Below are 26,373 nucleotides of genomic sequence, written 5' to 3'. Positions count from 1 at the left end.
ATTTATATTTACCTTTTAAGAAAATATTTTTATTTGTGACCTGGTGTGATGCTGTTAACCCCAGCACTCAGGAGGCAGAAGTAGACAGATCTCTATGAGTTGAAGTCTAGCCTGATCTACATAGTGAGCTCCAGGCCAGCCAGAGCTACAAAAAAGTGAATCCCTGTCTCTATCCCCCTTCCACAAAAAAATTGTTTTAAGTATGTGTGTGGTGGGGAAGTGGGGGGGATGTATGTGAACGCAGAGTCTGCCGAGGCCTTAAGCTCCGCCATGCTTACAGATCATTTTGAGCCTTTAGGCCTGGGTATTTGAAACCAAAGAAGGGTCCTCTGTACTAATAATATGAGCTCTTAACTGCTGGGTTTACCTCTTTTTCACTGTTAATAATATTCTCTTTAAATTTGCTGTGCAGATTTAACATTTAGCATTTTCCATTAGATGGAAACATTTCTACTAGTGTTTTCCCCATAGAGTTTGAAGCCAACCTGGGCTGTATAGTGAGTTATAAGCCAGCCAGAATGATTCAGTGAAACCAAAACCAAAACGAAAGAAAGAAATAGCACATGTTGTATTGTCATCTTCTTGTACTGTATTATCCAAACACATAGGCTGGGACAGGATAATTGACATGAATTGTAGCTAGACTGGGTTACATACTGAATTTCAGGCCCAGCCTGATCTACAGAGTGAGAACCTGTCTCAAAACAAAATAAAAAAAGGAAAGTTAATTTGAAATATTACATAACTCATTCTATCTCCCCCCTCCCCCTCTCTCCACACACACACACACACACACACACACACACACACACACACACACACACACGGCAAGTTTCTTAAGGCTTCCAATTGTAAATTACTGGTTGTACTTAACCTTTTGTGTCATGGATTGAACCTGAGTCCTGGTGTGTGCTCTGCAGGTTATCTATTACTGAATTACACCCCTGGTGCCCTGTGCTATTTCATTTTTATCTCAGTTTTTTTGAGCCCCCCCCTTTTTAGATTTATTTATTTTATATATGTGAGCACACTGTCGCTGTCTTCAGACACACCAGAGAGTGATATGTTTATAAAAAGATAAAGGGGGGAATATGGTCTATGGGGTGTGGTGAGGTATGGGGGAAGGGCATCTCAGTGGGCCCATGCCAAGGCATCCCTTCCCCCTGAGGGACCAGCCACACAGCAGTATAGTATAGAGTGAGTGAGTGAGTGAGTGAGTGAGTAGGAGGGAGGGAGGGAGGGAGGGAGGATAGAGCCTGGCCATGAGCACTTGGAGAGAAAGGGGGGAAGGGAATGGGGGAAGGAAAGTGGGAAAGAGCAAGCGACCAAGAGTAAGGCCTGTATTCTAGAAAAGCTTTGCTTTCTTTCCTTTTTTCTTCTTTAAAACAGAGGCACAAGGCTGTAAGGGCATGGGCCATGCCCCAGAAGCACAAGGGTGAGCTGGAGGGCCCTAGGGACCCTATTTCAAGGACTCATGAGCCCTCCTGGCATCAATAGAAAAGGTTTTCACAGGTTCTTCCTAATCAGATAATATATCCATTATTTACATTGTACTTAACATTTGGATGCTGTGTTATTTCGATGAGGCAGTATAATCTAGACTCTCTCCTATTTAATTCTAGTTCAGCTGACAGAACATTTACAAAGATAAAACTGACAGAATATTTATGAAAAACAAAATTTAAACCCCGTGTTCTACTCATTTCTAAAAATCTATTTCTTAAGTAAACCAGAGTGGCTTGGCTGTTCCTTTTTTGTTGTTGTTTAATCACTTTTTGAAACAAGAAGAGGCCATTGGCTCCCATTATAAGTGGTTGTGGGCTGCCATGTTGTTGCTGGGATTTGAACTCAGGATCTCTGTAAGAGCAGTCAGTGCTCTTAACCGCTGAGCCATCTCTGCAGCACTTGGGCTGTTTTTTACCCTCTCTTGTGGTTCTGCTGTCCTTGTGGGTGGACAGCGTGGCTGTTCTCCCCAGGTTTCACTGCTATGCTGTTCCAGGAATGCCTTGCGTGTGCCTCCTGTGCACTGTTAGTCATGCTGCTCCTCTCTGTAGAACTTGGCTAACTTCTGTTTCTGTTCATGGAAATCATTCTGGCCCTTTAGGCTTTCCTGAGTTTTTTTCCTGTAAAGCCGCCATTGTTCCCTCTTGTTCTATTACAGTACTTATATCCTAATTGTTATTAAACTTCTTGAAAGGTGTCTTACACTGTTTCCTTATATGCTTTATTATTCCTCAGTAGATTGTGAATTGCTGATAAGAAAGGCAGTCTTTAGCTTCACACTTGTTATATAAACAATGAATGTTTATAAATATCTGTGTATCAGAATACACAAATTCTCTCCAGCTTTTAAATCATTTGTGTAAACATTGTTGTCATCAAATATCAGGTGCCTTATTCTCTGTCTTCCACATCTGGTTCTTAGATCTAAATAACGTGGCAGCTACAGCTCGGGTCCTTGTTGTTGGAGCTACTAACCGGCCAGACTCATTGGATCCTGCTTTGAGACGTGCAGGAAGGTTTGACCGAGAAGTCTGCTTGGGTATCCCAGATGAGGCATCCAGAGAAAGGTATGTTCTTCTAGAATGATGTTATTTGTGTACCACTATGTGAGCTGAGTAACATGCTTTGAAAAATAAGTGTAGTTGATGTAGTTGATGTCTGTTCTTTCTGTCTCCTGTTTCTTCATTGGTTTCTCTCTCTCTCTCTCTCTCTCTCTCTCTCTCTCTCTCTCTCTCTCTCTCTCTGTGTGTGTAATTGAATGAAAGACCTCAAATGTGTATGCAAACAGCCTACCCTGAGCTCTTTCCCTTTTCTCTCTGAAATTGATTTGGAAAGGAAAACATAGAACAGTGTTTAACAGAATAACTCTGTAGGACATTTGTTTTAGTTTGTTCAGTAATAATAATTGTTGTGTTTATTGATAGCTGTTTGTCTGATACTCTTAATGCATTGTGTGTTGATTGGCGTATCAGCTTAAGGGATTGTGTCTGTACATGTGGGGTAGTATTGTGCCACCTAGTCCATTTGCTATTTAGGTCTGAGTACCATTGCACTGGTCTGCCGGAGGCTTTGGGGCTCATACAAAGATGTAATGAATGTTTCTTAGTGATGGGTGTAGAAGGAGCAAAAAGTGTCTTAAGATGTGCCTGCCCTTACGGTAGTAGAATAGGAAGCTTGTGAATTAGTGCTGTGAACTACCACAGTTTCAATGTTTTTGTGTGGTAATTATGACACTAAACTCACATAATCACCAGCCACATTCATGAGTGGTGAATAGTGAAAGGAAGTGATTGCTTTATAGGGCAGGGAAGAGCTGAGGATGGATGGAGAAGACGTCAGCACTCTCTTCTCCAGCTTTAGAGCTGTGCCGTCATTTTCTTCTTCTCACTGTTTGATGTCACCTCATTTTTCTAAAATATTACTATTATTTGACATGAGTTACTTGTATAGATAATCATATTCATATGTATTCTTTAAACAGCTTATTACCAAATCTTTTTACCAATACTTTAATACGACCAGCAAAGTAATATTCATTCTACTCATTTATTTATGAATTATAGAGCAGCTGTACATATCTGTAATCTCAGCTTCAGGACGGAGAGTTATCCCAGTTCTTCCTCATGGTGTCCTTATGCCAAGCTTTAGTTTTACACAAAAATAACTTAAAAGGTAACCTACTTTATGTGTAAAAATTTTTTAAAGAATTTATTTATTTTATATATAGTATTACACTGTAGCTGTCTCCAGACACACCAGAAGAGGGCATCACATGCCCATTTCAGATAGTTGTGAGCCACCATGTGGTTGCCGGGAATTGAACTCAGGACCTTTGGAAGAATGGTCAGTGCTCTTGACCATTTCAGCCCTGTTATGTATAAAGTATTAATGATGCTTTAACTTTAAGACTTGTGAAGATTAACTTAATGTAACTTAGCACAATGTCTTGACACAGAAAAACATTTTTGCACTGTACGGTTGCACCCAGAGTCTTGTACTGTGCTAGACTAGTATCTTCATTTTCACTGAATTTTGCCCCAGCCCATAAAAGAAGTTTTAATGTAACTTGACACTTTATTTTTTCTTAAAAATCTTATTTTAGCCGGGTGGTGGTGGCGCACGCCTGTAATCCCAGCACTCTGGGAGGCAGAGGCAGGCGGATCTCTGAGTTCGAGGCCAGCCTGGTCTACAGAGTGAGTTCCAGGACAGCCAGGGCTATACAGAGAAACCCTGTCTTGAAAAAAAAAACAAAACCAAAAAAAAAAAAAAAAATCTTATTTTAGAAAGATTTTATTTAATGTTCATGAATTTTTTGCCTGTATGTTTATCTGTGCATGATGTGCATGCCTGAGATGAGAAAGAGGGTGTTAGATCCACTGGAATGTGGAGTTACAGACCGTTGTGAATTGCAGTTGGATGCTGGGAATCAAACCCGGGTCCTCTGCAAAAGCAGTTAAGTCCTTTAAACCACTGAGCCATCTCTCCATACATACCCCGAACCCTGCCTTTGCTTTATAAGAAATTTCTATCATACATGAAAAAAGACGCCCTGTTTTAATCAAGTTATTTTTTTAGAAAAATATCTTTTTGAGAAGTTCATTCATGCATATAATGTGTTTTGATCATATTTACCCCCCACTCCTAGCTCAAGTTCCTTGTATATATACATCCTTTACTGCCCCATCTCCTTCCAACTTCATGTTCTCTGTTTTGCTTTTATATTTATTTAAATAACCCAGAGTCTGTGCTTCCCATGTATTCAAGCAAGGTTTGGGACCATTCACTAGAGCAGGATCAACCTACGAGGGGCCGTACACACCTTTAAAGAAAACCAACTCTCCTTCCTTCATCCCGTTTCTTAACAGATGAATTGTTAAAACTTGGACTGTTTATTCTTGGAACTCCTAATAGTTTGCATCTTCATAAGGCTTTGTAAAAGGTCATTTATGCGTTAGAGTTTACGTGGAAAGACCCAAATTGGATAACCTTTCTTTGCTAGTGAAGTATGCATATACTAGGATTCTCAAAATATATTTCCTCTACATGTATGAACACCTTTTTGTATATAATTCACCCCAAAGCCTATAGGCATGGGAAATGGTCATATCTTAAAGCCCTTTTAAACTAAAGTCTAACTCCATTTGAATGTCATCTTATAAAATTGAAAACAGATTAGAAGCTGGATATGGTATCATGTACTTGTATATAATCTCTTATACTTAGGAAACTGAGCCAGAGATCAATTGAGCAGAGGCAGTTAGCCAGGGCAACATAAGAGGACCTGCATCTCTTAAAAGACATTGGCACATACCATATTGTTAGTTGGGCTTACTGAAATGTTTTACATGTGTAGTATAGAATCTGAACTACAGGAAATGATGGAAATTGAAACAGTAGCTATCCTAATATAAGATAATGTTAGCTGATTATGGTGGCACAGATCTGTAATCCTAGTACTTGGTAGGTGGAGGCAGGAGGATCAATAGTTCAGGGCCAACGTCCACTACATACAGAGTTTGAGACCACCTTGAGTTGCTTGAGACCCTGCCTCAAAATCCAATGTTGGATGTTTGAAGTACCAAGATAAATATCAGTATGAAACCTTTATTTTGTATAATATATGTTTGTAAAAGATAACTTGTAGAACTGGATATCATAGAACATGACATTGATTCCAGTTTTTAGATGACAGAGGTAGTCTGACTTCAAGGTCAGTCTACTCTGCAGACCAAGTTGCAGGCCAGCAAGGGCTCCATACATACTAAGACCGCATTTTAAGCAAGGATGGAGGGGGACGAACGTTTAGTACTGAATAGTATGAAATACAGTTTGAGTAGGTTTCTCTTTCTGGTTAAGTACATATTTGATTTGCTCTGTAAGTATATCCTCCATAAGCTACTTCTTCTACAATATTTCAAAACGCTTAAAAGCAGATAAAAGAAACAAAGAAACCTGTGCTTATCATCTTTATAGTACACAGCATAGTTCCCAATAAACAGATATTTAGCATAAGCTTTTCTGGAATAAAGTTGAGCATGTGGTTATAGTAATAAACATTTATTGAGTGATTTGTTTCATCTTTTATAGCATTCATTATGATACCATCAGTACAGATTAATGTTTCAAGAAAATATAGGTAGGAATTTACTTTTACTAATAGTCACAGAGTTTGAATTTTTTAAACTATCTTTTCTACAGAATTCTTCAAACGTTGTGCCGAAAACTGAGGCTTCCAGAAACTTTTAATTTTTGTCACTTAGCACACCTAACACCAGGCTTTGTTGGTGCTGATCTGATGGCTCTTTGCCGAGAGGCAGCCATGTGTGCAGTCAATAGGGTCTTGATGAAACAGCAGGAGCAGCAGAAGAAACAACCTGAGATTGAAGGTTTGCCCTCTGAAGGAGACCAGGAGGGAAGGCTGGGAGCTGAGCCCACTTCGGAAACACAGGTGCTCCTCTGTTCTTTGTCTTACCTTGTGTTCATGCATGACTGAGATTTAGTCCTTTACGGAAAACCTTTGCATTTCCTGCCAAGGCACTGGCATTTATGTGACACTTGTGGTTAAGTGGTAAATCATAAAAGCTCTTCATAATGTACAGCACTGTGTAATCTGGGTAGGAGGTCTTCTTACTTTGTTATCAGAGACACTAAGTTTAAGAAGTGGTGCTTTACTAGACCTGTCTGGTCTCGGCTTTGCAAAGCAGGTACTAACTCTAGGTCTTTTGTTTTAAATCAGTTGTTCTTTTTCCTTATTTGAAACCATCATTATTCCTGTCAACCATCATAAACTCACTCTTTTTATAATATTCCATATAATTTAGGATTTACTTTATTTTTCTGTTTTTGTTTATTTTGAGGTAGAGTTGTTTTTGTTTTTGTTTTTAACTATAGTTTTGACTAACTTCAAGCTTCATCTCCTCCCCGCCCCCCCCCCCCCCCAGTTCCTCTGTATAGCCCTGGCTGTCCTGGAGCTCACTCTGTAGACCAGGCTGGCCTTGAACTCAGAAATCTGCCTGCTTCTGCCTCCCAAGTGCTGGGATTACAGGCGTGCCGCAAGCTTCATCTTCTAGTAGAGATTATAGGCATGAGCTGTCATGGCAACGATGCAGGATTTTAGCCTGATTTGATGATTGGTTGATTCAAAAATTCAGTTTAGTAAGTCAGGTTTTCTAATCTTGTAAAGATAGAGTCTCACAGAATTGCTAGAAATACTTAAATTTCCCAATTTTCAGTTCAATAACTATATTTTCATACACAGACTTGTAAATGATATAAACTTCATATCAGTGTGAGATGCATTATGGGATTTACCACATGGTTCTACTAAGTAGAGCTGTATTTCATTTTTCTTTTAGATCTTATTATTTTATATGTATGAGTGTTTTACTTTTATGTGTGTGTGTATACACATATAAATGTTTTCCTGTTGCCCATGGAAGTCAGAAGACAGGCAGCTTCTGATGTCCTGGGACTGGAGTTACAGGTGGTTGTGAGTTACTTGTGGGTGCTGGGAAGTGATCTCAGGTCCTCCATAAGAGCAGTAAGAACTCTCAAACACTGAACCAATTCTCTAGTCCTAAAGCTGTGTAAAACTTATTTTATTCCATTTAACTTTCATCTGAACTGAGCTTTAAGATGGGGCATGCATTAATCCAGGTTTGGCTTGTTTTTATTAGTAAATATCTATTAAGAATTCTTCGTTTAAACATCTTAGAGTGAGACTATAAGGAGAAATAAAAGAGAGCTCTATAAATACCAGAATTTCTCAATTAATAATATTTTCACAAGGTATGGTATTGTTTTGTTTTTTAAATTTATTTTATTTGTACTAGTATTTGCCTTGAGTGTATTATGTCTGTGCACTACATGCATGCCTGCTATCTGAGGAGGCCAGAATTAGAGCCATTGGAATTGGAGTTATACACAGTTGTGGGTTGTCATGTGGATGCTGGGAATTGAACCTGGGTCTTCTGGAATCACAGGCAGTGTTTAGTTCTGTTATGGTGGTTTTAATGGCAGGTGTTTGCTATGTTGTGGTGTTTTTTGTTTGTTTGTTTGTTTTGGTTTTGGTTTGGTTTTTTGGATTTTTTGTTTTGTTTTGTTTTTTTGTTTTTTTGAGACAGGGTTTCTCTGTGTAGCCCTGGCTGTCCTGGAACTCACTCTGTAGAACAGGCTGGCCTCGAACTCAGAGATCCGCCTGCCTCTGCCTCCCAGAGTGCTGGGATTACAGGTGTGCGCCACCACCACCTGGCTAATCTTTGTTTTTTTAAAGATTTATTTATTTATTTATTTATTTATTTATTTATTTAATATGAGAACACTGTAACTGTCTTCAGATACACCAGAAGAGAGCATCAGATCTCATTACAAATGGCTGTGAGCCACCATGTGGTGCCAGGAATTGAACTCCAGACCTCTGGAAGAGCAGTCAGTGCTCTTAACCTCTGAGCCATCTCTCCAGCCCCCTGATACATAATGTATCTTGATAATGTCTTATAATTTGTCTGGAGTCCAAACAGGCTCTCTTATTTTAATCTTTGTTACTAGTGTTAACTTCCCTAGCAGAAAGTACACAGTAAATATATCAACATCTCCCTATATAGAGAGATATTGGTTTCAGAATGATTAAAGAAGTAAAATGGGCTGGAGAGATGGCTCACTGGTAGGAGCTCTGACTGCTAGTACTTCTAGAGAATATGGGTACAAATTCCAGCACCCACATGGCAACTCTCAACTGGCTCTAACTTCAGTCCTTGAAAACCTAACACCCTATTCAAGCCTTTCCAAGCATCAGACACACATATTGAACACCCCCACACATGTAGGCAGAATACCTATCCACATGAACTAAAGAAATTTTGCCAGGTGGTGGTAGTGCATGCCTCTAATCCTCAGGAGGCAGAGGCAGGTGTATCTCTGTTAGTTCAAAGCCAGCTTGGTCTACAGATTAAGTTATAGGACAGCCAGGGCTACATAGAGAAACTATCTTGGGGAGGACGTATGTGTGTTTCTGTACCTTAATGTTCTTCACAAAGCAGAAATCTGCCTTTGGAGTTCAAGATTCATTGTGAGGAAGGCTCCTCACTGTGGATTTTGTTGATAAGTTATCAGAGAAACTTAAAATGAATTTACATTGTTGTCAGAGTAATTTTATCTTAAGTTGGCTGCTTTATGACTATTTAGAAATGAAATGGAATTGGTGAAATGGATATTTGTGCCCACCTGCCTATGTTTGCATTATATAACCCTCGCTTAAAATTTAGAATTATATTTAGTATCAAATCTCTCTCTCACTCTCCCCTCTTCTCTCTCTCCCTCTCTCCCCCTCTCTCTCTCTCCCTCCTCCCTCTCTTTTTCTCTTTCTCTCCCCTCTCTCCCTCCTCCCTCTCTCTCTCCTTCCCTCCCTCCCTCTCTCTCTCCTTCCCTCCCTCCCTCTCTCTCCTTCCCTCCCTCCCTCTCTCTCTCCCTCCCTCTCTCTCTCTCTCTCCCTCTCTCTCCCTCTCTCTCTCTCTCTCTCTCCCTCTCTCTCCCTCTCTTCTCTCTCTTCCTCTCTCCTCTCCCTTTCTCCTCTCTCTCTCTCTTTCTCTCCCCCCCCTCTTTCTCCTCTCTCTCCATTTTGGCCTCAAACTTATCTGTGGGTGACTAAGTGGCATTGGCCACTAATCCAGACCTAGAAATTACTTTTATATTTCTTGATTATAATTGATTTTTCTTTATTTCATCAAATATATGATCTACTTAGAAAGAAAGAAATATATTTTGTGTAGAGACATTATTACAATGCATAGTTCATTAAATTCACTATAACTTAGAGAATCGTGGAATACTTGTTTAAATTACATGTAGCTGTTGTCGTTCACATTGTTTTCCTTTAACTGTTATCTTTAAAGGATGAATTGCAAAGGCTGTTGGGGTTGCTAAGAGACCAAGATCCCCTCTCAGAGGAACAGATGCAAGGACTGTGCATTGAATTAAATGATTTCATTGTTGCACTAGCAGAAGTCCAGCCTTCTGCCAAAAGGGAAGGCTTTGTAACTGTCCCTAATGTGACATGGGCTGATATTGGTGCCCTGGAAGATATTAGAGATGAACTTATAATGGCAATATTGGTAGGTATACCAGCTATCAGTGCCATTGGCATTGGTGGAAAGTTAACATTATGTCATTAAACAATTTAGATTTTTTTTATTTTATGTGTATGTGTGGTTTGCCTCCATGCATCTATGTGTACTGTGTACATGGCTAGTACTGATGGAGGTCTAAAGGCAGCACTCCTCTGGAATTGGTGTTATAGATTATTGAGAACCACTTTTTCTGGGTACTGGGAAATAAACCTAGGTTCTCTGCAAGAGCAACCATCTCTATAGCCCCCAAATGCATGTTTTAAAATATAGCTTTACTGAGATACAGTTCAAATATTATAATAGGAAGTTCAGCTTCAGTTTGTCATGATTTTTAAGTCTTCACTGTCTCAACAATGAGGTGTCATTCTCTTGAGATGTTTCATACTCATATTTTGGTTGTGTTTGGTTACTTCATAGTTCAAGAAAAACAAATTCAGGTTTCACTCAAGACCAGTGTGGGTGTGGTCACAGAGGGTCATGGCAGCTTTGATGCCCATAAGACTTTGGGTTGATTTTAGTTTACTTTTACTTTTCTGCTTATTGACCATTTTGAGTTGTGACCCATTTAGGAGCTATGTACTACCAGATGTGAAAGCACACTAGGATTGCAGAGAGCAAACGTGTGTGGTGCTTAACCAGGAGTAGGGCCTGCTGCCTCTGATTTTCCTGAGAAAGCTGTCTCCTGGACTTCCATAATTTAGAAATTTGGTTGATTTTATAATAAAACTTGATTTTAATATATTGAAATAGTTTATCTTGGCCTGGGGGAATAGTTCAATGGGTAAATCATTTGCCACACAAGATAAGGATCTGAGCTTGTGTCCCCAGAAGCCATGTTAAACCAGATGCAGTAGTTAATGTCTGTAACTGCAACACTCCCAAGAGGGAGACAAGGCAGAGATAACAAGGCTCCCTTGAAGCTTGTGGGCCAGCCTGCTTGGTATGTATACGCAACAGAAAAAATAAGAGACCCTGCCTCACAGATGGAGGAAGGCAGGGGCCAGACATTGTCCTCGATCTATGCATACACTGGCACATTTTATAATGAAATACTGTAGTTTTTGTTTAAAGTGTTCTAATAATTTACACGTATGTATAAATTCCTTAAGAATATTGTCTTAAGTGACAATATTCCCTTGATGTGGTAGTACATACCTTTAATCTTTGTTCTTAGGAGACAGAGACAGCTCTTTGAACCTGAGGCCAGCCTGGTCTACTTATTGAGACGGAGGCTAACTAGAATATATAGTGTAACCTTGTCTTCAAAAAAAGAAAGAAGAAGAAAGAGACAGCCTTTCCTGTTTATCATTACATACCATGTACCAGATGTCTAAAACAAAAATTGACTAGCCACCATCGTTTCTAGGGTTTATGGTCAGGGGTGAATATAAGAGATGACATACATTTGAACATTCTGTGTAAAGTGAGCGTGTATAATGCATTATAGTTGGCATTGTTTCTTCTAGGCACCTGTTCGCAACCCAAACCAGTTCAGAACTCTTGGTTTGGGGACTCCCGCTGGCATCCTCCTAGCTGGTCCTCCTGGGTGTGGAAAAACCCTGCTAGCAAAGGTATGGCACAAGTTCTACTACGTGTGTTGTATTTCTTGCCTTCAGTAGAATAATGAAGGTTTAAATAACATGAAATAGATCTTTTGTATATACTTTATTCAAAGTCCATTTTAGCAAACTGATTGTTTTCCAATAAAATTTTCTACATTGTCCTTTAGAACAAAATAGTTTTAATAGGTTGTGTCACCCTCATTCCTGGGAAAGAAGCCAGAGACAGGGTTTCTCTGTATAGCCCTGGCTGTCCTGGAACTTACTCTGTAGACCAGGCTGGCCTTGAACTCAAATATCTGCCTGTCTCTGCCTCCCAGAGTGCTGGGATTACAGGCGTGCGCCACCACCGCCTGGCCAGTAATTTTAATAGAATAGTGCTAAATCATTTTTCTGTGAAAAGAAGGCATGTTTTTAAAGTATAACAAGGTGGCTTTCTAAAGGTTTGTGCCATTAGTAGAGTGTGAGTATTCATCTCCTAACTTAAATTTGTAATTACCATTTAAAATGGCTTTTCTTTATTTAGATGGGGCCTCACTTAAGTTGACTAGAGCTCATTGTCAGACCAGAATGGCCTTAAACTCTCAGAGGTGCCTGCTTCTGCCTCCTGATTGCTATGATTAAAGGTGTATACATGTCATAACATTTCTTTTAATATTTGACCACCTTTTGTGTGTGTGTGTGTGTGTGTGTGTGTGTGTGTGTGTGTGTGTAGTACAAGAGGATTTTTTCCTATTTGTTTTATTTCTTTTTATTTCTTTTGGCTAGGCTGTGGCAAATGAGTCTGGACTAAATTTTATATCTGTCAAAGGCCCAGAATTATTGAATATGGTAAGTTATGTGGCATCAGCCATTATTTTAATTAAGATAAAATATAGGATTCTGAGCTCTCAGGTCTTTGGACTGTTGTGACATTTTGACAAAAATCTCTATTACAGAGTTGGAAGATTGATCTTGCTATAACATATAGGGTTTGCAAATGCTTTCTTGAGTAAGTCTATTAAACTATGAACTTGAGTTTCTGCTTTAAAATAGAAATGATTTATTACAGTTATTAACATTGAAATGTGTTTGTTCTCTGCTATTTGTCAGACAAATATTTGTATTTATTCTTGGACAGCCTGTGAAGTATGACTTGTTTGTGTTATGTGTCCAAATGCACATGTGTATGGAAGTTAGGGGTCTTCCTTGAGTGTTGTTTTTCAGAACCTGTCCACCTTGTGTTTTGAGACAGGGTCACTTATTGGGACCTGGGTCTTGTGAGACTATACTGCTGGACAGTGAACCCCAGGAATCTGCCTTCTCTGACTCCCTAGTGCCCAGCTTTGTCAGTGGGTTCTGGGACTTGAACTTGAGTTCTCATGCATGCATAGAAGCACTTATCATCTGAGCTATCTCAGCTCTGGCATGCCTCCTCCCTTGCCATATAGAAAGTAAATAAATGAGAAGATTATCTACAGAGTGGTAGAATGTGTTTGTTTTGTATGTATTTGCGGGTGCAAAGGTATGTGAGTCCACAGATGTATGGGGAGACTAGAGGTATAGCTTGGGTAATGTTCCTCAGGTGCTGTCTACCGTGTTTAACTGAAACAGGGTCTCTGAGTAATCAGACTAGAGCTTGCTGAGTGGTCTAGACTGGCTGAGCAGCAAGCTCCAAGGATCTTCCTATGTCTCTCAGAGTCGGGATTATAAATTCTAGCCACTGTGTTTTTTGTCATGTGGGTCCTGGGAGTTGAACTCAGATCCTCATGCTTGCATAGCAAGCCACTTATCTCCCCATCCCAAACCTTGCTCTACTTAGTGTTAGTTGTGAAAACTTTTCCTTTTTTTATAATGAGTCTGTGTATGCTGGACACTGCTGTACTACTTGAGCTACACTCTCAGACCTAACAGAACTTTTTTTAAGTGTAGCTATAGAGGAAAACCTTGTCCTTACATATAAATTGTCTAAATACTCTGTCCTAATATATTGCTACTTGTGTATACCTATGTTTCCTTGGCTGAACTTATATTTAAATATTTTATATTTAAATTTAGATTTTTTTTTAAAGATTTATTTATTAATATGTAAGTACACTGTAGCTGACTTCAGTTGCACCAGAAGAGGGCATCAGATCTTGTTACAGATGATTGTGAACTACCATGTGGTTGCTGGGATTTGAACTCAGGACCTTTGGAAGAGCAGTCAATGCTCTTAACCTCTGAGCCTTCTCTCCAGCCCCTTAAATTTAGATTTTTAACACAGAGTAAGCCATTATGAATCTATGAGATGCCTTGCACATTCACCCAGACTCCACTGTTGCTGTATAAAAAGGTTTTTTTTTCCTATTTTAGCAAGAATATTTGTTTATTTATATATGGGAGTAAATATCAATTTGATTAGTGTGTTTTAATAATATTGTTGGATGTTTAACAATTACTCCTGGGTATTGTATTACATAAGAAATAGGAAATTGGTTTTAAGATAGGGCTTTGCTGTGTACTCAAGGCTGGTTTGAAACTGGTGATTATCCTGTCTCAGCCTCTCAAATACTGAGATATAGGAATATACCACCATGTCCAGTACAATTGGCTATTTTTATAGGTCAAAATGATTTACTGTTAGCAATTGCTAATAATCATCACTACCTGTCAGAATTCTTGACATCTATTTGACTTCCATTTTTAAATTACTTTTTTTAATTAAAATATAATTACATTTGCTCCCTTCCCTTTTCTCTATCTATCCATTCCCTGCTTGTGCTCTCTCAAACTCATGGGCCCCAAAAATTTATTGTTTAACATTCCTGAATATATAAATACCTAGGAGCTATATGATGTAAAACTGCTTTTATTGCTGTTTGCTACTCAGCCCCAGGATTGAACTTTCTCTCCATTTTCTCTGCTTTCTGTCTGTGTTTAGTATGTTGGTGAGAGTGAACGGGCTGTGCGACAGGTTTTTCAGAGAGCGAAGAATTCGGCCCCCTGTGTAATATTTTTTGATGAAGTGGATGCTTTATGTCCTCGGAGATCAGACCGAGAAGTAAGTATCAAAGCTTTTTCTAGTTACATGAGAATGCATGCTTTTATAAAAGTTCATATAAGTCACATTTAGCCAGGCAGTTGTGGCACACGCCTTTGCTCCCAGCACATGGGAGGCAGAGGCAGGAGGATTTCTGAGTTCAAGACCAGCAGTCTGGTCCACAGAGTGAGTTCCAGGATAGCCAAGACTACACAGAGAAACCCTGTCTCAGAAAAAAAAAAAGTCACGTTTATGAAAAAAGTTAAAATCCCTCCTGATTAAACTGCTTGCAGATTGTTGACACTAACACCACTGCATGCTCCGTTTTTTTTTTTTTTTTTTTTTTTTTTTTTTTTTTTGGATTTGGTTTTTTCGAGACAGGGTTTCTTGAGTATTTAGGAGTATATATTCTTGCCTCGGCCTCTGGGTATCTGGGACTTCTGGATTTATGCTACTGCTTAGTCACTCTAATCTTTACTTGACAGAAGCTCTCATTCAAGACAGGAAACATGTTCAGTTGTGTAGAGGAGAAAAGGACTGCTTTCCTTGTGTTGAAGGTAAAGGAACTAGATTTTTTTTTTTCTTTTTTTAAAGACAGGTGCTAGTGTTCGTGTGGTGAATCAGCTGCTTACAGAGATGGATGGTTTAGAAACACGCCAGCAAGTTTTTATTTTGGCGGCTACTAATAGACCAGGTAAGAAAGAACTACATTACACAAATGCATTTATAAGGTGAAATAAAACCTTAGACGATCTTGTTTATGCTGCATTAAAAACATTGGGGTTTGAGCATTGGCTCAGCAGTTCAAAGCACTTGCTGCTGTCCAGTAGGGCCTGTGTTCAGTTCACAGTACCCACAAGGCAGCACACAGCTGTTTGTTCCAGGGAATCCACTGCAAAGTCTGATGCACAGACATACTGGAAGGCAAAACACTATGTTGCAGGAAATCTTAAAAAAAGAATATTCGCCAGCTCGCTGCAGCGGTTCCAGACCACCATGGACTCTGCATCAGGCTCGGCCACCCTCACCAACTTTCCTGTCCTGCCAGGCCACGGTCCTGCTTTGGTATCTGCACTGGTAGTTAGAATACTACTGTCCCGGCAGAGTCCCAAGAGATCCTCTCGGTTCCACAAAAATCCCACACACCCAACAGGCCGCCAGCTCTTCGCTATCAGTGGACCCACATTTCAGTCACCAAGTAAATCAAAACTCTTAAGGCTTGATTAGCTAGCCAATTAGATGTATGTGTATTATAAACACAATTACAAGATGTCAGTAAAGTAATAACAGCCAGTTAATAATGGTAAAAGTTTTATCCCAAATTTCTAACTTTTTGATAACTTAACGTCTGCGTCCATTCCTCCTCCTCTGACCTGCGACCTCTTTTCCTTGAGTGCCTCCTCCCCAGCTCCTATTTCCCCATCTAATCACAGACCCTCTCTGTACTGATGAAATTGGACAGGAAAATTCCTGCAACACTATACACATAAAATTATTGTAACATTTTTTAAAGCATTTTTTGATTCTTATGAAATTGTTTATTGACTTTTCTGCTGCATTTTGTTGTCAATTTGACACAACCTGTTAACACCAAGGAGTCCGGGACTTCATGTGAATAATTAGTTGCTCAAATAAGACTAGCCTTTGGCCATGTGTCTGAGAGATTATTTTGAGTGTTAATTGATATGAGAGTGTCCAACCTACTAAAGGCTACATAAGAAAGCTGGCTGAGGGCCAGAGAGATGATGATTCAGAGGTTAAAGGCATCATGCTCTTGCAAAAGACTCAAGTTCAGTTCCCAGCACCCATGTCTGCTCAGCCATCCTTAACTCTAGTTCCAGGGGATCTATGTCCTCTTTGGTCTCTAGGCACTATAGACACACAGTGGACATCTCTACATGCTGGCAAAATCCCCATAAATCACATAAAGTAAAAATAAGAAAGCTTTAAAAGAAAGCTGGTTGAAGATGAGCCAGCGAGGAACCCATTACATGTATTACATGTAAGCCAAATAAATACTTTTCTCCCCTAAGTTGTGTTTGGGTTTTTGTTTTGTTTTTAGTTTTGAAGTTATCACAGCAAGAGAGAGCAAACTAAAACAATTCTAGTAAAATTGTCTTTTTATCAGAGAGTATGTGTACCACACTCCTTTTTGTTTCTGGTTTGTCTGGTTTCAGAGACAGGCTATTGCTGTGTTCATTGGCCTTAAGCTATCTGTCTTTCTACTCAGCGTCCTAAATGTTGGTATCCTAGCCATGGACCGACATGCCTGGCTTAATGCACACTTTTGACCCTAAAAGTAATATGGTTTCTTTCAAGTTCACATTCTTTTCAATGAAGAAAAATGAAATGTTCTTCATTATTCCTGAAATTTTAAGATAAAATTTTAAAAGATTTATGCTGGCACCATGCCCTATTTTTGGCCTGTAACTGTGATTTAAAATTGTTTTCAAGCTTAAATACACTATCACGGGTTTGGATAAAAGGCTGCAGACTTCAGAAGTGGTCAAGTTAATTTTTTTATTTTACTCTAGTGTTTGTTTATACTTTTATTTCTTTGCCCTCCCTGCAACCCATACTTTCTTAGATAGTTTGTCGTGATGTTTGATAACTGTCTGCTAGCCCAGAGATGTTGTCAAATTCTCAGGAGCCAGGAGAATAGGCGTTTGTGAGCCACCTAACATGGATATTGGGATTAAAAACTCAAGTCTTTGGAAGAGCTTCAAGTGCTTTTAACCATTGAGTCTTCTCCCCAGCCCTGTCACTATGGTATGTTTGCATGTTTTGGGTTTGCTTTGTTTTCTTTTTTTTGAGACAGGATCTCACACAATAGCCCTGGAAGGCCTGGTGTGTACACAGTTCTTCCCCAGCCTCCTTGAGTTGTGTGACGGCAGAGATGGGGTTGTCACTTGGCTCCTTGAATGGATTTCTCAGTTGCCTAGCTGGTAGGAGTTTTCATTTGGAGGAAGTTACTGTAGAATCTTCCCATTCCTGATGATACTCAACATTTCCTTCATACCCATTTATCCTTCCCAGGAGGTATCTTACCTATGTCAGTCATCTTAAGAATCTGCCTTGTGCCATGCTAAGAATAGCTAAAGGAAGGCTCGGCTGTTACTTAGTAGTAGAGCACAGGCATGCAGGCTCTTTAACAAAGAAGTAGAAAGAATTAAATGTTAGTGGATACAATAATGTTTCCTTGTGGTTTATGCGTATGTGCCTGGGTGCATGCATGTGTGTATTTCTCCATTTGCCTGTGTAAATGCCAGTTTTAGCCATTGGTACTTCTCACATCCATTGACTTTTTGTAAAGATTGTTGAAAAAGATGTGGCTTACCAATGGGTTCTTGGTGGAGAAGTCTGAAAATTTCATGGTGAGCCTCGGCGTTATGGCAATGTGGAGCTCAGCACTGTGCACTGGCTTCTAAGAGCTGGGGACACAAAGGAATGTAAGACAATCTCTTTGAGAAGACTCATGGGAGGCTTAGGTGCTCTTGGGAAATTCCAACAGATACATGGATAAGGATAGGAAAGGCAACCACGAAAAACTAGTTGGGGCAGGGCATATTAGCTCGGATTGAGAGTCCTGGAAGAAGAGCAGATGAGGTCAGGTAGGGTTAGAGTTTCATTGTCACATGGATGCATTTTGACAAGTAGTAGATTTTGATTTGTGTAAGAGGAATGTGTGCATAAAATCTGTATGAGCATGTGTGTACTTGAAGGTGGAGGTCAGCAGGAATCTTCCTCAATCTTCACCCTGGTTTTTCACACAGGGTTCCTCATTGAACCAGGAACTCTGGCTAGACTGGCTGATCAGCCAACCCTAGTGATCTTATCTCTGCCTTCCTGTGCTGATCTTATAGGCAATTGCTACTGTACTTTGCTTTTTATGTGACTTCTGGGGATTTGAACTTTGTCCTAATGCCTGCTTTGTAAGCACGTTACCAACTAAACCACTTCCCCAGCCCCAGAAGCATTTTACTTCAGTAATACCCAGTTGACCACGAATTTTAGTTTGGTATTTTTTTGTTTTCTTCTTACAAAAAGAATTTTTCCTGTCTTTTACTAATTACATTTTTAAAAAAAAAAAATTCTAATTTAATTTATATCTGTTTTTCTCTCCTCTCTAGATATTATTGACCCTGCCATTCTGCGCCCAGGCCGGCTGGACAAAACACTCTTCGTGGGTTTGCCCCACCCAGCTGACCGTGTTGCCATATTAAAGACTATTACAAAAGTGAGTAAAAGAAATTCTTTGCATATGTTTATATTGTTTAAAAATGTTTTTATTTTGTTTTGTGTATGTGTGTTTGTATGAATTATTTGCACTATGTGTATGTAGTTGCCCAATAAGGTGAGAAGGAATCAGTCTCTAGACTGGAGTGACTCAAAGATCTGAAACAGAGGACAAAGCTTTAGAATGTAAAGAATGTAAACACAGATCCATCAGGAACATTCAGAAACACTTTGAGACTTGATGTCTCATAATAAATTCTGTTTTCTGAGTTAGCATAGTTTTGTTGTTGTTATCATTACCATTATTTAGAGAAAGTCTCACCATGGGCTGGCTTGGAATTTGCTGCTGGAAGTCCTGACTTTTTAAAGCCAGCCTGAAAAGGTATCAGTGTGTAATCTAGCTGTCTTGGAAGTTGTCACAGCCCTGCTTCTGCTTTCTAAGTGCAGGGATTACACATGTAAGCCGTCACACCAGCCCTACTGCATTTTGGGAACTTATATTTAATTAATGAAATAATTAGTGATTTTGTATGTCTCTCCTTCTGCTGCCCAGTGTTTGTTCCTTGTATATCTTTGTCCAGTTTTATTACATTGGCATTTTGTTCAATCGTCAGTATTCAGAGTGTATTTCAGTGGATTTAGTACTCAAAATAGCACCTTTGCCAGGGTTTTCCCCCCCAAAACATGCTCTACTGTATTTGTTTGTTTATTTGTTTGTTTATTTATTTTTGCTCTATATGTCATTATTGTGTTTATTCTATTCTTTGGTAGTTTATTCAACTCTATTCCTGAGTTAGTTTCAATTTAAGAATTCTTGCTTAGTGTCTTTATATTTCAATGATAGGTTAGCTGGGATTAATTTTTCCTATGTTGTGCAATCACTCCACTGATCTTTATAGAAATTGCAGTGTGATTTGTTTTGTTTTGTTTTTTGACACTCTTGTGTAGTCTGTAGTGTCACAGAGTATACTATGTAGCACAGTGTCTATAAATCCTGGTCCTCCTGCCTCCATCCAATGTTAGCATCTGTACTTATGAGCTAGGAGGAATTGGTTCCGATGTCAATGTTGGGTTTTAGATGAGAGATTAAAAAACAGCATCTTGGGTCCTGTGCAGAGCAGCCTCCTTTCATGCTCAACAAGCTAGATTCAGTGCTCCTCTCCTTCAGTCGTTTCAGGACACAAATTCCTCCAACTTCATCAGTGTCAATGGTTTGCCTTTACAGCTTCTCACACTTAAATCCACGTCTTACCCTGATTGTCCAGGTTGAAAGCCATGACATTATACGTTGCTTTTGGAGTTGGTTCTAATACTTTAGTCATCAGCCATTCTTTTTCATTAAGATCCAGTGACACAGATATATATATAATAAGTCTTTGATGCATCAAACGAATCTCATATTTCTCTCTTATTCAGAATGGCACCAAACCTCCCCTGGATGAAGATGTAAATTTGGAAACAATTGCTGATGACCCTCGTTGTAATTGCTATACGTGAGTATTTAAGTCTCTGCTGTCTGAAACCTCTGGATTATAGTTTCTTCATCAGCAGGAAAGGGAAAGAAGCCCATTTCTCAGATTGTTGGAAAAACTAATGATGCTTCCTATGTGGCACCTTACCCAGCGCCTGGCTGGTTCTTGCTGCTTTCTTCTCTGGCAGCTTGCCTGCCTATTTGGAGGCTGCATTCCTGGCATAGCTGTCCCTTTGTCACTCAGGCTTCCCTACCCAGGCTGTTACTCTTCACTGTAAGTTCTGCTTTCAGAATACAAAAAGTGTACATGTGTTTCTCACTGGATATCAAATTCCTTAGTTACATCTGCAAAACAGGTTAATCTGCAGGATTGTGTGCTCCCTGCATTCACGTGCCATTGACAGCCTGCAATCGCAACAGGACGCCTGATATTTCTGCTTTGAGTTTTAGTGTTTATTCTTGTAGTTTAGCTGAGATGCCCCAGCCACTCTGTAATTTAAAGCAATATAGTTCATCCCCAATACCTTGGCTTGGTATATGCCTATAGACCGAGGCCGGATAATACGGGGCTTTCCACAGGAATGTACGCTGAGTGAGAATCTTCATCACTAAGGGCTTCAGGGCTGTTGCTCAGCAAGCGCTGTAAACTTGCTGCTGAGAGCTGTTCTTGAGTAACACAGGCGCTTGACTATGTGATATCTAAAAATGAGGCTTTAGTTCCAAAATTCAAACTCCTTCTTAGAGAATCTTTGTGGATCGTGTATAGAAAAGCCCAGCCAACACAGATGTTTCATTAACCTCTTAGGACTGCGCTGACCCAGCCTGCTATTGTTACTTGGAATAATTATACAGACTAAGCTTGGGTGTGTATTTGTGTCTGTTTACTCAGCTTTGCATGTGGAAAGTTTCTACACACACACACACGCACGCACGCACGCACGCACGCTTATTCATGCAGGTGTGTGCAGGTCCCTGAAGAGGTCAGGATAGACTACCTTAGATGCTTAGGTATTATTCCTCAGAAGCGACTTGCATTTAGAGACATTGGTTTTGCATTTTTTCTTTTGTTGTTTGAAATCCTAAAGCTGGTGTCTGTTAGACTAGGTAGGCTAACTCAGTGAACTCCAGGGGTTCATCCACCTGTCTATAACTTGGACTGGGTTATTCTTTTTTTTTTCCCCTCTCTTTTCCCCCCTTCTTCTTCTTCCTCTTCTTCCTCCTCCTCCTCCTCTCCTACCCCTTCCTCCTCTTATAATGAGGTTTCTAGGAATTGAATTCAGGTCATTTATACCCTAGTCTCTGACTAGATGTTTTATATCAATATTAGTATCTATGGGTAAGAGGAAGGATGTTTTTATCTTTCATTGTGTTACACCTTCCTCAAGTCCCTTTCTTCTAAAGGTTGATAATTCTTTAAGTGAAAGCTGAAAGCTGTTCCTTACTGCTCCTAGTTCCACCTTCATTCAGTTCTCTTTTTCTTCACTGTTCAGTATATTATAATTAAATATCTTTCTTGGCTTTTAGAATACCTAAGAATACATAAGAACATTTCTTTGATTATAGGGGTGCAGACCTTTCTGCTTTGGTACGAGAAGCTTCTCTCTGTGCTCTGAGACAAGAAATAACGGGACAGAAGAATGGAATTGGAACAGGTATGAGATTTTCTAGGATTTCTCTATTCTAGTTTATCATTCTCGATATTTTAAAACACTGCTTTAAAGTAGTGTTTCTCTAGCCTTTTTTACAACATTGTGTAATGAGGATGACTTTGTTTTGATGAGACCTTTAGAAGGTTTAAGAAATACACAGTTTTCTATATTAACAAGATTTTTTCCTTTTTTTTTAATTAAATATTTTTATTTTCTATGATTTTTTTTCCTTTAAAACATAAAATGTGATGACACTATGTCCTGGTCACTGGTGGAGCATTTTCTTAGCATGTGCTAGGTTCAGGATCCTTCCCAGCATCAGAAAGCCAAAGAAAAGAGTCCATGTATTTTCTTTATGGGTGATATGGGCCTTCTCAATATGCCTGCTGTTCACCTCACAGTTTGTTAGTATTTTTGATGTTTTGATTTTGATGTTTCGTATGGCCAGAAAAGATTCATTTATGACCTACATTTCAGCCATGCCAAAGACAGAGTAGCCTTTACTTTGCCTAAGTATCTCTGACGTGCTGTGTACTGTACAGGTGTACTCTTGTTCGAACTTCAAGTGTGCACTGATCTCCTTTAGTGATGTGTATGTGGGTGTGTTTGTGGCGAGTTAGGTGGAGAGAAATGTGTACACGTGAATACAGGTGCCTTCAGAGACCACAAGGGCATTAAGATCCTCTGGGGCAGGAGTTACAGGGGTTGGGAACCATGACCCTGGCATGGATGCTGGGAACTGAACTCAGATCCTCTGCAAGAGCAGCTTGCACTCTTAACACCGAGCTGCCTCTGCAGCTCCACTTTCATAGATCTCCAAGCTAAATAGTATTACAACAGCATTTGATTAGCATAGATTTATTGGCACACATGCCTACATTTATTAGAAAGTTTTTTTTCTTTTTCCTGGATAATGTTAAGATTCAGTTGTTGAAACTTTTTTTTTTTTTTAATAAACTGTATTCTGTTCTTTTGGACATTAATGACAATAAGCAAACTTAGAACATTTTATTAACAAATATGGGAGCCACGTTTGCTTGTGTACTTGTAATCCCATGCTTAAGAATGGTCTTTAATTGTTGAGTCATATAATGAGTGTCTGTCATAACCTCCATGACAATCAAATCCAAAGTCATGGATGCCACTTTGTGAGCTGAAGCAGGTCTTTCCCATGTATTGTAGTTGCTACTTATGTCTAGTTATTTTTAATATACACATATATAAAAATAAGCACATATTTTTATATACACATATATAAAAAAAGCAGAGATGTGCCATCTCTGTTTTGCTATGGCTTTCATTTTTAGCTCTCTGGTCTTTAGAGACTTTGTGCTAATATCTTACCCAAATCATAGGGAACTCTGCTGTCCAATTTCTCAGTGACATGTTCAGCAACATGTATTATTTTATTTTAGGTAGATATATTATCCTAATATCTGTTTATTACTTTGAGTATAAATTGTCATCACTGAAGTTACCATGTTAACATTGTAAACCAAGTTATATTTTACCTTTTAGCTGTTTTATCAACTAGCCATATAAAAATTATGGCCCCATCTAGTCCAGTTTTGTGATTTTTGTGATATGCATATGTACCCTTAGTGTTTTTGTCTTTGAGGACTTCTAACCTTTGTTACCCAGTAATGTAAATTTGGTTGTTTTGTTTTTGTTTTTGTTTGGTTTGGTTTTTTGTTGTTGTTTTTTTTTTTTTCCAAGACAGGGTTTCTCTGTAGAGCCCTGGCTGTCCTGGAACTCACTCCATAGACCAGGCTGGCCTCGAACTTAGAAGTCGGCCTGCCTCTGCCTCCCAGAGTGCTGAGATTAAAGGCGTGCGCTACCACTGCCTGGCAGTAATATAAATTTGTATTCAAGAACATCCCCTTGGTGGTAATACTGGTTCTTAGTTACTTCTAGTTCTGTAGACCATCTCTTTTTATAATCTCTTAAGTTATTTCTACCTGAGCGCACATTGGTCATTTCTGACAGTGTGAGCAGCAGGAAACTGTTTTTCTTCCATCCCACCATTCCTGAGAGAAGACTGACTACCAACAGTCCTGTTTCCTCAGATGAAACGGAGAGATTCTGAGTAAGGCCGAACTGGAGAGGAGCATCCGTACATGTGCTTGCATCGGTTCCGTCTGACCACCCCTCACAGCTTTCTTGTGTCACTATACTGAGATGTTTATCTTTGCATTTCCTCCACAGGGGAGCTTAAGGTTAGTCATAAGCACTTTGAAGAAGCTTTCAGGAAAGTAAAACCATCTGTATCAATAAAGGTGAGAAGCATTCCTCAGCGTCTAGAAAGGAGGTGGGAAATGACATCAGTTCATAAGAACTCAGAAATTTTGTCATTTTATTTTCTTTTGATTATTTTTTATTGAAGGATAGTCTCTTTGTATAGCCTAAGCTAGCCTCAAACTCATGAGACTCCTGCTTCAGCTTTCTAAGTTTCAGGATTACAGTTATATGCTATAATAATATAATAAAATGGTATAGCTACCCGAAAGACAAAAAAAAAAAATCTCTCAACTATATTATTAAATAAAAAGCATAGGAATTGTGTTAGATTGTAGGCATTAGCCACCACATAGGGTACAATTGGCTTTTAAAAATAAATTTCACTTTTATTTATTATTTGTGTGTGGTGGGGAGCATACTTACACCACAGCATGTAAGCATAAATCAAAGGATAAGTTGTGAGAGTTCTCTTCGTTATATAGAGGGTAAGGATTGAACTGCAGGCCCTAAGATAGATTCTAAATAGCTGGAAATAAAGCAGAACCTATTATATTTTTCTTTGGGATAAATGGGTAAGAGTGGAATCGCCATGTGACACTGAGAAGGTTGGTCATGTGGTGTCTGTGAGCGTCCACTCCATACCTGCCGCATTGACAGAACTTTGAAAGACTGACCAAGCAAGGGAGGTGAGGATGTGAGGTGCTCGAAGTCTCATGCATTGTGCTGTAGAGGGCAACAGTCCTGTGGGAGTCATCTTGGCAGTTTCTTGGAATGTTAAGACACTTTAGAGGCCTTTTCTTTAGTCTCCTGTTCCATCAGGTAGTTTACAGGTGCACATACCTCTTGGCCTGTGTGCAAACTTCCCTGGACAATGGTGGAAATCATGGCATATCCCAGAAAGGAGCATGTACAGACTCTAGATGCAGGAGCAAGACAGAATCTCTGGGTGCAGCAATTAGGGCTGCTATACAAAGGGTCATAGACACACCTTCAACAACAGAGACAGACATCTAAGATCTTCTGTCTTGTCAGAGTTCTGTGGTCTCTGTCCCTGCAGGTGTCCTCTCTGTCCTGTCTCCACATGTGCTTCTAGTTATGCACTCTGTGTCCCAAGTTCCTCTTGTTCAGCAACCCTTGTTCCTCTTGTTCATTTGGGATTGAGGCCCACCTTCATCTCTCTAGGCAGAAGCCCTATCTATCTCCAAGGCAACCTCAGAGAGGTTGGGATTGGGATTTCAGTGTAGGAATTTGCGAGTTACACTTTCCATACCATAACCGATTGATTAGCACAATGTGGTATTTTTTATCCTCACAGGATCAAATGATGTATGAAGCTCTGCAGAGGTCCCTCAGTCAGTGATGCTTGTGGTACCTGGCATGGAAGTGTCTAATGCGTGAAGCTCATCATCAGTCACACTCGTTCTGAAGGGTCTACTTTCAGCTTGACACAGATGATCTTATTGTAAGCATTTTATTTTCAAATTAATGAGGCCCAATTGAAGAAAATGGTGTTTCCCATCTGACCAGCTTTGTGGAAAAACTTCCTACCTCCTTTTTAAGAAAGAGAAAAAAGAACTGATAAAGTCTTACTCAAATAAAATTTTACTTTGAACTATCTTGATCATGCATAAAAGTTACAAAAAACCTGTTTCCTTGAGAATTGATCTATGTATATCCTGTAACCTCAGATACACATTCATATCAGTTTTCTATAAACCAGGATATTTTTCTATATAACCAACCATTAAAAACACTACTATTAACACATTGCTACTATTTAGCTCTCTAGCTCCAGTCAGTCTTCCTCAGCATTTCTGAGGGATCTGGTCTAAGTTAGCTATTTCAGTGTGTTAAGTCTTCCTTAGAGTTTCTACAAGTTTTTATTGTTGTTAGGTTTTGGGGTTTAGGTTTTGTTTGGGAATAGTTAGTATTTATCCTTGACTGGCCTGGAACTTATTGTATAGAGTAGGCTGTCCTTAGACTCCCAGAGTTCTGCGTGCCTCTGCTTCCCAAGTGATGAGATTAAAGATGTGTGTCTCATGTCCAATGTTTTTGAACTTCTGGGGTCAGTGATTGGATTTATCTCTTTAAG

The 26,373-nt window shown here is 39.4% G+C and overlaps 1 protein-coding gene across 1 annotated transcript in view; it reads left to right on the top strand.

Annotated features, from left to right (window-relative positions):
- Positions 1-25,902, top strand: part of Nvl (nuclear VCP like) — a 47,732-nt gene extending 21,830 nt beyond the window's left edge. The window contains exons 12-23 of the mRNA XM_052200852.1: positions 2,426-2,570; positions 6,202-6,451; positions 9,894-10,112; positions 11,594-11,698; positions 12,455-12,517; positions 14,589-14,708; positions 15,282-15,381; positions 18,818-18,924; positions 20,340-20,416; positions 21,958-22,046; positions 24,249-24,319; positions 25,597-25,902. Coding sequence (XP_052056812.1) covers positions 2,426-2,570; positions 6,202-6,451; positions 9,894-10,112; positions 11,594-11,698; positions 12,455-12,517; positions 14,589-14,708; positions 15,282-15,381; positions 18,818-18,924; positions 20,340-20,416; positions 21,958-22,046; positions 24,249-24,319; positions 25,597-25,641 — 1,391 coding nt within the window. The 3' untranslated portion in view covers positions 25,642-25,902. The remainder of the gene's footprint in view (positions 1-2,425; positions 2,571-6,201; positions 6,452-9,893; positions 10,113-11,593; positions 11,699-12,454; positions 12,518-14,588; positions 14,709-15,281; positions 15,382-18,817; positions 18,925-20,339; positions 20,417-21,957; positions 22,047-24,248; positions 24,320-25,596) is intronic.
- The last annotated feature ends 471 nt before the right edge of the window (positions 25,903-26,373 follow it).

Source organism: Apodemus sylvaticus, chromosome 12 (assembly GCF_947179515.1).
Source record: "Apodemus sylvaticus chromosome 12, mApoSyl1.1, whole genome shotgun sequence".
Lineage (NCBI taxonomy): Eukaryota > Metazoa > Chordata > Mammalia > Rodentia > Muridae > Apodemus > Apodemus sylvaticus.
The sequence above is the reverse complement of the archived record's forward strand: the minus strand, read 5'-3'. Positions and strand labels throughout refer to the sequence as shown.